The sequence below is a fragment of the Falco cherrug genome, chromosome 11 (assembly GCF_023634085.1).
Source record: "Falco cherrug isolate bFalChe1 chromosome 11, bFalChe1.pri, whole genome shotgun sequence".
Lineage (NCBI taxonomy): Eukaryota > Metazoa > Chordata > Aves > Falconiformes > Falconidae > Falco > Falco cherrug.
This window is the reverse complement of record NC_073707.1, coordinates 31,434,290-31,446,527: the sequence shown is the minus strand read 5'-3', so window position 1 is coordinate 31,446,527 and position 12,238 is coordinate 31,434,290. Positions and strand designations below refer to the sequence as shown.

The window sequence follows — 12,238 nt, the reverse complement described above, 5'->3', positions numbered from 1 at the left end:
AAGTGTTTTTTTTCCAGGTAGTTGAAATACACAATAAATATATCCAGATTAAACCCCAGTTTTTTTAAAAAATAAAATATATTTATAAAGCAATTACGAAGTTTTATTTTCCAGTTATTTTTTAAAGCTCTCAGTATAATTCAGACCACTCCAATGATTCATACTCCCTGCAGATGTCTGCTACATTTATCATGTACACAAAATGTCATAATAAAAATAATTTAGCTCTCCACTTGTAAAATAGGAACAATTTTTAAAAAATAGCTGTTATGTATTTCCTAGATATACCAAGTTAAAAAAAAAAAGAAAATGAAAAAAAGGGTATGAATATCCCTACTATATTATATGAATGACTGTATGAACCTTGTTCTAATATTAGCTGCAATGTTATACTTTGGTATTACTGTTTACCTTACACTTTTCCTGTGTCATAATTAATTTTTCATTGAAATCAACTCAAGAACAAAAACAGTAGTTATAAAAGTTTCATTATATTAAATAAATACATAAAGGCAATAACTTAACTTAAGCTTCCCTTTTCTGATTGCACAATGTAGTAAAAAAGATGAAGTACTGTAGTCATTGAAAACTGACTTCCATAAATGGAAACCAAGGAGGCTTTTGAGATGTCGGTGAAATTATTTCAGTGAGAAGATTCAGAGAATTCTGTGTCCCAGGAACAAGGACAGTCTTTCAAATCTATAATATTGATGCTCTGAGACTCAGTATGAAGGATCTAGTTAGTTATTATTTCTGGACTGAATGCAATAAATAAAGAAAGGTCATCCACATAATACCACAGCATAAAGGTTCTGAAATAAAGATAGTGAAGAAAGAGTATTTTCTTATATTTTAAATTATAGGAGTAATACAGATGTCAGCTGTACAAATGACACTTGGTTGTTACTGTCTGGTCTCTGTTTCAGCTGTTCACCAGTATGTGGAGTTCTGAATGGGGAATGCTGATGTAAGCTGAACTAAAGCTGATGCTGCTGTACCTCCTCATGATGTCAGAACCTACACAACATACCTAATCCACTGACTTAGTCTTTGCCAATAATTTCACCATTGTTTATGAAAAGACAACGTGCAATCTCTCCCACAATCCATTCCAGGAATCAGAGCACAGAACAGACTAACATTAAATACATGCTCTCGTCCTTTTATGCCCTAATTGATACAAACCAAGATAAGCATGCTGGAACCAGCCTCCAATCCAAGTCTGACACAGAAAGTTTCAGGTCCTCTGAAACCAAGGATATCTATCTATCGATCTATTGATCTATTGATCTATCTATTTTTAACTGAAGGCTTAGTTTTCCTTGTGCTCCACGGGGCATTTCATGTTAGTGCAGAGGTAGCTGACATCTGAAAATACATTAGTCTGAACATCCACTAAAAGCTGGCAATCGGCTCTCACTACTTCTACATGATGAGCTGACACTTTAGTGCAAACTTCCCAGAAGCTTCTAATCAGAAAATTAATTTTCTGATGTAATGGAAGGCAAATTGAAACTTACAAGATTATAAAAATCAATTAAGCTGCGTATTAGAAGAACAAAGCCAGACAGAGGATATCTAAAATTCTCCTGAAATCCAAGCACATTCTCATAATTATTAGACCCAAGAACTAAAAATAGGATGACAAACTGTCCCCTATAAATTCTTAACCTTAGAAAATGAAACATTGATGTAGTTCTTTAAATAGATTATTACTTCCATAGATGATGCACATGTTTTCATTTTCTTCCAGAAGTCGCATTAGCCCACTCCAATAAATTCAAATATGCCAACTTGGAAAGAATTGGTCAACAACATAACTCCATAGGAAACCTATCTGTAATATTTTTTCTTTTATTGACCTACAAAGAATTCAGGATCATGACTATTAATAAAGGTAGATGAAATAGAGACAGCGCAGGAAAAAAACCCCTTATTTTTGTTACACTGCCAAATGCATATGTCTGTGAAACATGACTAAAACTAAATGTAATGGGATCAAAGCTCGTTGTAACTCTATAGAAAACAGATTTGCTTGGGTTTTTTCATAGTGATCTAGCTTAGGACAATTCAGCACTATCAGAATAATATGAAAACACATGCACTGTATACATTGACTTTCAAAATCTTGTTCTCTCTTTCATATTTGTACAATAGCTAATGTTAATTTAAAGGATAAATAATGTTAATTTTACATTAGTAACACAATTTACTGTCCTGAATGAAAAACACTGCTTTAATGTTAAACACTTAAATTATTTTCAAAGCTTCTCTGTAGGTACCTGCTACCACTGTAGTTTTAAAATTCTTAGATGCTTTTTCCCCCTCATTTGTTGATAGTTTAAAAAAAAAATTAGGAAAAAAGGACAAACACTGCTAAATATGTGACCAACCCTGGTCATTAAGTTCAGTCTGTATCTTTTTGAGAAAAAGCTGAAACAAAACACGGTACCACAGAGCTCAGTATTTTTTACCCATAGCACTGTAATCATATTTCTTTTAAATGGTGTGGTGGGTGAAGAGTAGTTGTTACACTTGCAGAATGTTTTCCTTCATTTTCTGTAGATATTAGGCAATATTCCCTAAATGTTATTAAGTTTTCCAAATGTTTTTAGTAGAATTTCCAGCAAAATTAGACATTCCATGGAGCAAGCCATGGAATATAAAAAGCTGCATATAACAGAATCAGTCAAATATGCAAACTACCAGTCTAGTAAAATGGCCACAATTCATTCTGCAATAAAAGAGAAAGTTTGTGGAATTTACATGATTATCTAAAAGCATGAACTTACAGATTTAGGTGGAGAATTGCTTTCATCACAAAGAATTTAAGCATACTGATGAAATCAAGTTAGAAGTGAATCAAAGGGCAAGATTTAGCAGTCAAACAAACATCTATCTATTTATAAAAACAGAATGTGGATAAATATCACCAGAAAAAACGTTCAACAAGAAGAGCACGATTAATTTGGAAAATGACAATCAAAACTCAAATCAAACTGATCAATCCCCATTAAGGGTAAATAAAACATTAACGAAAAAAAAGCTAAAAGGCCTCCCCAAAACAAATGCATAAATGCATTTAGCATTATTAAAATACGAATTTGATGTCCATATTTGCTAACTTTTGTTGGCAATTCTGAAAGGATTAATTTGACCAGTGTTTCACTTTAAAGTTTTTTATTGATTATCCTTTTACACTCCACAGCACTGGGAAAGCAACCTGTCTTTGGAGCAGATGGGTACAGTCCATTTCCTAAGATACTTACGTGGGAGTGGAGTGGGGAAGGAGGAAATCAGTGAATTTCAGTCATTCTTACCATCTTTTACTGTGTAAATATTTTGACCTGATCAGTAATGTCAAGGGAAGCATGCAGAGCCACAGGAAATAGCTTACATAAATGAACTTTTAAGCACTGCCCTCCAAGTGATTAGATTCTGAAAAGCTGTGAACACCAGGAAGGCTAAAGTCTATCCATCAATACATCCACCTTTACATTTCAATATATATACTTTAAAACTAATCTTAGCACTCTCCGCAGGGTTAATGATTATGGGCACTAAAGCAGACAACAAATTTCAACATTAAATATATTCTGTTTGGTATTCTGTAGGACAGCCATAATAATTTCTTTTACATACATAATGCTGTCAGAGCAAAAGTGATTTTTCAATGAAGAAACACAACTTCCAGAAGTTACTATTAGGTTTGTAGTTTTCTTTTAACATGAAGCTATTAGAACAAAGTATCCAAGTAGAAAGAAAAGGAGAAAAGAACATACCCTAACAGAATTTAATATAATTATGTCCCGAAACTGAACACATATGCTAGAGAAGAGTTAATGATATATATATATATTGCCTGATGGCTCCCTGAGGAGCAATTTGCCAATACAGCTCCATTACATCAGACATAATAAAAATGTCTATGTTGACCAGTAAAAGCCAGGTCTGGTTCTCTTCAAACTCCATCACTCTGGTGGTATGTGAATCATTCTTCCTTTTCCCTCAATACTAGCAAAACTACTTCTTTAGTAACTATTTACACTCAATGTCAGGAAAGAAACTTTAATGAAAAATCATGACTTTTAAAGATAATAAATCATCATTGCTAGCTGCTAAACAGACAAAAGCACCTGGCACTAGCTACTGTATATGTCTTCATTTCTTTAAGAGTTAAGCAATAAACCAGGTAAAAGAACCCTTAATTTTATGAAAAAATAAACCTATCTGCATTAAAGTTTCAAACAAAGTCCACAAGCTTGTTCAATATTAAATGCTGATTAATAAATTACTGGTTTTCAGCTAGCAGGAGTTGGAACCATACTTAACAGTAAATTATATTACATAATAACTAGAAAGAAGAACAGCAAGGCCCTAGGGATCAGGAACAAAAGCTATATGCTACAAACCAGCATACATGACAGCAGAAAAAAGAAATCTAGTATTTTCCTTCCTTTTCTGCTGCACCAGTCCTTGCCACATTGAAGCATAAATCTATAGTGAGTGAAAAATGCAAATTAAATTGTTGGCCTCACCCATACAAGAGCATATTTATTTCCATTTACCACTTGCTTATACAGCTCAGTGTTCCCAATACTCAGAAACAATATTCAGAAAGGAGATGGAAAAGTGTTTGTGGAAGAAGAAGGCATGGTTTAAAGTGCTGTTTTGAAAAGAAAATACTAATGGCTAGTCTGAATATAACCTGGTCCAATGCATATATGATTATACCCACATAAATATATCTTATTCAGCTTCATCAAGTGAAATGTGGTGTGTGTGTATATATATATAAACACTTCTACAGCAGCATATTTATATAGGGAGATGGAAAGGCAACATTCTTTAATTACATTTTAAGTGGACTTCAGTGGCATATTAAAATGGAGAAAAATCTTCCTATCTACCTTGCCTGGAACAAAAGCTTTCAGGCAATCTTAAAGGACCCTGCTAAGGGAAGCAGCAAGCATATCAGCAGATATGTGCACCCAGCTGGTAAAGATAATGACAAAATCCCACGCTCAAGGCCTAATGCTAACCCAACCAAAAGAATGCCAGGGAGAAGAAAAAATGTCCCCACCGGTGATGTAGCCACCTAACAACCATTTGAGCATCTTACCCTCTAGCAGCTGACCCATGACTGCACAATCTTTATGACCATACACACAGAGACAGTTTATCCATTTTCTTCCGCAAAGAGAAATAGTATCTAAATTTTGAACAAAGGCAGACAAATCTAACAGTAAGGCATATCTTCTTTTAAAAGAATAATTACAATGATGAAAAACATTAGATGATGGAAATTGCAATCTGCTCTCCAGCCTTATACCAATGAGAGAGAAAATACCTTCTTTACTTCATTATCTTTTATACTACTTAAATATATTTTTTACCTGTGTGAGTTTACCCCTATCTTTTGCACAAGCTCGTACCTCAGGCCCCAGCTCCACTCACTACTTTACTCTTTTAACTTCCTGCTGTGTTTGTATCACACAGGTAATAAAAATCTCCTTAGATATCAAAATAAAACTGGAAAATTAATAGTTTCCAAAAGAAAATTGCATCAAGTACTATTCTTTCAAGACAGTTATCATCAGATTTTACTTATATAGATTAAGTAGCAATAGGAATTTTTTAAACCAAGTAAGAGGAAACAGCACAGAAAATAGAAGCAATTCCTACTTCAAATTTAACACCTAGCTTACACTTACTTCTGCCGTTGAAGATCAATGAAACCAGAATCAGTATAGGAAGTGAAATATGAAGACTCAGAGATCTTATCCTGCATGCCTCTTCTCATGTAATTTTTAAAGGCTCTCCTTCATGAACGTAAAAATACTCAAAATGCATAGTCCAAGTTCATGGTAAAGAGAACTCTACTGCAGATGGCTAAACACCACAGCAAACACTGTTTTCCCAATCTCAGCAAGAAAGCAACAAACACAGCAAGAAAAGAGGTAGAGAGTGGGGCAATAAAAGTCCCAAACCAGCAAGGTTCAATGCAACATGAGTCTGAAGAAAAAGCTGCAGAACCACAGGAAATCCAGAGACAATTAGTGCTCTGGGCTAACTTAAAATACCAATGAAGGTAGATGAAACTGTATTAAATTAATTTTAATTGGAGACCAAGTTGAAAAAATCCCTAGGTCAACAACAACAAACTGGGAGCAAAGCTCAACAATATCTCCTTTAGGAGCCTTTCTTCTCTCACAACAGTTAAGAAGTAATAGAGACACTCTGATGGCACCATTAAAGTATGTCTTTAGCTGAAAAAATTGTGCTGTCTAGCCATCAGAAGTAGAAGCATGAATATTTTCCTAGCTCCTCTTCACTATTGCTTTAGCCTTATAATTTCTGACCCCTGACAACTGCATTTTGTGATCCTCTCACGAGATGTGCTTGTCAACTCAGTATTTTTTAAGAAAAAAAGCTAAATAGTAAAAGCACAGGACATTGTTCTTCTACCTCCTTTTTAAAGATAGGTTATTGCTACACACGCCTGATTTTTTATAGATAACAATGGCATTTATGATGGTCTTACATGAGATGCTTTTAAAGTCTTTGTGTTTTTAAGGAAAAAAGCTAAAAAATGCACAGAAAATCATCCTGAAAGGCAAAATAGTATTAAAAAATTGTATCCAACCCAACGCCTATTTAGAAGTGCAGCTAAACAGAGCATAGAGGCAATATTTTAGTCAGATGCACCCAGCTGAAAAGTGCTGGAAGTCACGACTAGTTTTTGCTAATAAAAATACCCGTCTGTACACATATATCCTCAGGAGTATTTACTGTATTATCAATAAATTTGCACAACTCCACAGCTGTTACTTCTCAGAATTGTTACTTACCCCAGTTTTATCGCATAGACGCAAAGTATGAAAAGACCCCACAGCAAATAATTCTCCATCCACAGCCCAGGCAACAGATGTTATAGGATATTCATGGGGCTGTGAGCTGTACAGCAGACGTCCATAACTGTCCCAAACCTTTAAAAAAAATTTAAATATATACCTATATGAACACAGTTTGGGCATACCTTTACTTATTCTAGAGCTATCATTTTCCCTCAAGATCACAGAATTTGCACAAATACACTCTCTAAGTTATTTCCGTGCCTTTTAGCCTAACTAGAAAAATCACATATATTATAGTTAACTTTCATTAAAGGTTGTTCTAATAAATATTGTTTGCTCAATGCAATAGAATTTGCTGCTATGGCAAATGTTACGTTATTCTCTAGAAAATATTTTGAATTAGTGAGCTTTGTTTCATGCAAATTACTGTAAGTCTGTAAAATAACCACAAGGTTTATTCCATTTGCACTTGTTTCCCAACAATGTGATGCACCTCTGCACATTTCCAGACCAAAGAAATTTTCTCACTGATTGAAATCAATGGAATACCAGGAAGCAATTCACAGTGTAGTAAACTGATTTTAACACTTTGATAATTTAAAAAAATTTCTTAATTGTGTATATTTTTATCAGAGCCATTATACATTTAAAGAATGATAGAACCAACATATGATATAATTAAAAATAAGTTCCTACTTAAGGGAAGAAACACAATATGTGCTTTCTATTTTGGATACAGAGTATACTAACAAAAAAAAATGTCTTAAGGGATTCATTAATGCTCCTGTAATAGAAAACAGTAGCTTTATCTCCTTCAATTTTGTATGTCATTACTTTTTTCACTATATGTCATAGCTTACACTATTTCGAGTAATTATTTCTGTATTTCTGCATATTTTCCTTTCGCAGTTGTTTCACTTGCATTTTACCTATTTTTATTCTGCCACATTTTTTAAAAAATAAATTCTAGTTTTATGCTACTAGACAGAGGTGTATTTAAAAACAATACAACAGCGTAAAAAGCAAGTTTTTCTTGAAAACTGAAAGACTTCTCATTTAATTTTGAGCTTCCAAGTATTATTAAAACCAGAAAACGTCAGAATGCCTAGTATCTTTTTTGGCCTTTTTAGTTTCCTTTAGAAGGTTTAGTAGTGCTCACCTTATATTTACAATCTTCACCTGCAGAAAGAATAAGATCATTAACTGAGTTCCAGTCAGTTTTTAAAATAAGTCCATCATGGGCTTTCCACTGAAACAGAAAAAAAAAATTAAACATAGATGCAACAAGTCTGACAACTTCTATTTTTAATATTTATCATTCATCATTTGCTAGTATTCATACACTCCAATGCAGACAAGTGTTTCCAACAGTACAAACGCACGGATATCATCTCTTCTGCAGAAAAATAAATCAAACACAGCTTGAACAAGGCAGAATGAAAGCATAACAATCTGCACCAAAAGCATATTCTAAACCCTTGCTTGTGTATCTTTCTGTCTTTTTGTAACAAATGAAAAGGGGAAAGCTGCTGTATCTTTTTACCTTTTGTTTATTTACAAAAAGGGATGAGCTTAATCACATGCCTGAGGAATATCCACAGCAGAAATTGTCAATTTCTTCTCAGTTTAGAGAAATGAACAAGCTCCTTATTTGCAAGAACACTAAAAAGAAAAGGGGGGTCGGGAATGAGCAGTACACGTGTTGCATGGAAAATTTTAGCACAATTTCTCCTCAGCAAAACCAAATAACTGACAAAAGTTTTCACATGGAAGCATGAGTCAATGTTAATGTATTAATGATACCTGCAAAACTTTAGCATTTGGCTGAAGAGGTTTAATAATCAGTTGCTTCCCTGAAGTATAGAGAACTTTTTCAGAATCAGGTCCCCAGGCCACTGAGTACACTGGTGATCCTGTAGACAGACAGAAAGAAAATATTTATTATGACTTAACTGATGAAATTATGCAGAAACTGCTACAGCCACTTCAAACTGGTTACTTAAAATCACGTATCAAAAATTCAGGGCTGCGAGAAAGCCAAACTAGGGCAACCATTTGTTCCTCACACTTGTCTGATGCATGCAGGGGTCCTCAAATGTTTTAACCAGGGGGCTGGCGTGTGGATGAAGTGGCAGGCAGTCATCTGCGGCTGCTTGGTTTCCCCCCCCCCAACCCCCAGCAGAGGGGGGGGGGGGGCGGCGGGGGGTTCTGTAAATACGGGGGGCCGGATTGAGGACCCTGGGGGGCCTTATCCAGCCCACGGGCCGTAGTTTGAGGACCCCTGCATTATGGCCATGTTTACTGGTTCACTTCATGTTTCAGACAGCCATTGGAACAGCAGTAAGAGACAGATGCAAACTAGAAGGACAACTGAAGACTTCAGTTCATGGTACATACCCTTCCAACACTCCTTGAGGAAATAAAAATACATAGATTGAAGTCCCAACAAATTCACTTGAATAAACCATCAAACACCTACCACTTTCAATGGAGACACTCTAAATTTAACTGAACAAATCAACTCTATGAAAAACAATAATGAATTGATGGCTTGTCCAATGCTACCTACTGAAAACGTGTATGACTTCACTACTGCTATAGTTATCTCATTTTCTCATACTGTACCTCTCCATTTTGTCAATGCATCACTTAAGACCTACTGATTTTATTTCAAGGTCTGTCCCAGCAGACTCTGACCACATTTATTACTTGCTTTTTCATTTCACGCTCTCTTTGGAGAGAGAAGAATAAAGCAAACCACCTCTGGAAGAATTAAAATTGCCACATTTATTCTTATAAGTTATTTTCTTCAGTCAAATCACCTTCATAACCAGACAATTTTGTTTCTTCAGCTTCACTGAACCTCATGCATGTACTCCCATTGGTTTTATTTCCTCACTTTTAAAATAAAAATCTGACCAATTTATTCCAAGATACAGTCAGGCAAAAGATGACATTGTCACCTTGACATTTGGGTCACCTTTCCCCTTTAAGGTGCTCCTCTCCCACCTTGACATACTGATCCCCTGGCTCATGATTAACTGGGACACTGCAAAGATTTGTGTTGTCCTTTCCATCGGTACAAATTTCTCTATTGTATCAAATAAAGCCCTTCACAGACAGTTTACTTGTAAGGTCTATCTGCATTACAGCATCTTTCATTCAGTATTAAAATGTTAAAGTCTTCCCAACTGATCAGTCCACAAACTCAGCCTTCAATGCCCAGCTGTCAAATCTCCAGAGCTCCTCTCTTTCTGTTTAGTTTGTAGACACTTCCTACAAATACCTACAAAACCATTTCATGTTTACCATGAAATCCCCGCAAACTTGTTTGCCAGAATATCTACTACATGATTAAATCCGATGCTGACACCACTGACTGTGATGTTGACCAATCCTAATTAAAAACTAGTAAATATCTGTATTAAAAGTAAGCCCGGCAAGTCAGGTAGATGGCTCACCATGTCACCACCTATTATTTTAATACTGTGTTTTTAATGCTGCATCTTTCTCAAACCTCATTATCTCTTGCCATTTACCATGCTACTAATTCGTAAACGTTTTTATAAGTGAACAGTGTTACACAACTCCAGAAAATGAATAGTAATAGCTGCATTTTGTATTTACTTAATCTTTTATACTCTGACACAATTTTATTCACAATTGTCACTTAAGAGATACAGAAAATCAACATGACAACAGTCATCCTAACACTTTTCAACAGACATCAGAAAATCATTCTTTGCACCTATAATGGTGAGACTGAATGCAAAGGTGGGCAGAAAAAGCTTTATATTGCATCTAAATTATTCTTTGCAAGATGTTTAGGCTCCATAATTAAGCATCTGACAAAACACATATTTTTGTTTTGCTGCACACATAAAAAACCCAAACATCCCATACACAAGCAACTTACAAAACAAATGATAACAAATAAACCCAGAAAGAGTGGTCCAGAGGCTTCAGATTTTTTCCAATTAACTGAAAACATGTTTTTGCAGACTGAAAAGTCCAGAATGATGTATCTAGAATAAAGCTGACTGTTCCATTTTAAGATCATGTTATGTTGAAGTTTTCAAATGACCTTTTTTGAAAATAGAAGAAAGTAAAAAATTACATGGAAAAAGCATCCAGGAAAAAAAAATGAGACTTGCCAACTATGCAAATATTTTCCATAGTACTTGACAGGATTAGTCTCCCCTGAAGAAGAAGAAGAATCAAAGTACTACACTACTTGATTCCTTGCAAATAAAACTAAGAAAGTTAAGTAAAGAGCATGTCCAAACATTTATTTCTGTCACAGCTAAAGCCCTGTAGCAATGGACCGCAAGTTTCAGCATGGCCTCAGCATTACAGTGCATATAAAACTGCAAGGAGGCAGACTGCAGTAAGTCCCTGTCACCCCATTCTCTTTGCTTTTTGTAAAACTTGCTTCCGTATCTTCTGACATGGGAAAGAGATGGCTTATTTCAAGCTTCTGTTTTTCTCTAACAGCCTTAATATTCTCACTGGCAGAAGAGAGGCCTTTGAAGACATGATTCCATTATCTAAACACAAGCATCTAAGCGATGTGATGGGCCGAGGGTACTCTCAGGTCCCATGTCATATCTGTAAGGTCCGCACGGGTATCTCAAGGAGATTTATGTCCTTCTGGAATCGATTTGGAGGTTAGGCAGAGCAGCCCAATGAACCTCAAATGGCACATCTACATTAACACTACTAGACCTGTACCCCAAAAGTTCTGTTTGAGAAGCAAGAAACCTCAGGAAAAGCAACTGTTACAATCTATATGTTTGTATTTGACAGTTTTGTAATTTTAGAAGAGGAAAACGGAAAGAAATTATCCTAAATTCTGAGATATGCATTTTTTTGGGACTCCTATCAGCTGATAGCTAAGTGTCAAATTGATCAAATAAACTGAAATTGACCAAATAAACCATTTTTAAATATATTTTTTTATTTATGGTAATAAAAAACCCCAAAAGGCTTAAGAAATGCTTTTACAGTGTAAAATTTTCAAAGACACATTTGGCATATTAAGTTTCATTTTAAAAAATGACTCAGGAATATCTTTATGGGAATATTTTGATGAAATTTAGATACTTAACTGATTGAACTGCTATGTCAACTGTTGTAAAATCACCTAATATCTTACCACTTAAACTCTTGAATTTTCTCTCTGAACAAGAAGCTGGTTTTGTTATAGCAAATCAATTCGGCGCACTAAACTTGATTAGAGCTTCCACATATTCAAACCCTAAACTGAGACAGGGTGTCATCGCTGCTAAGTATTTTTGTACTTCATGGATTTTCTTTTAGGAAGGCATTTACTTTATATTACTTAGAAATACAGAATTATGTTATTTTCTTTTTTTAAGTTG

The 12,238-nt window shown here is 34.9% G+C and overlaps 1 protein-coding gene across 4 annotated transcripts in view; it reads right to left on the bottom strand.

Moving 5' to 3' along the window:
- IFT80 (intraflagellar transport 80) overlaps positions 1-12,238 on the bottom strand; it is a 53,829-nt gene that overhangs the window by 24,204 nt on the left and 17,387 nt on the right. For all 4 annotated transcript variants that reach the window (XM_055723331.1, XM_055723328.1, XM_055723330.1 and 1 more), the window contains exons 6-8: positions 8,661-8,770; positions 8,017-8,106; positions 6,852-6,989 (exon numbers count right to left, since the gene is read on the bottom strand). In XM_055723331.1, coding sequence (XP_055579306.1) covers positions 6,852-6,989; positions 8,017-8,106; positions 8,661-8,770 — 338 coding nt within the window. The remainder of the gene's footprint in view (positions 1-6,851; positions 6,990-8,016; positions 8,107-8,660; positions 8,771-12,238) is intronic.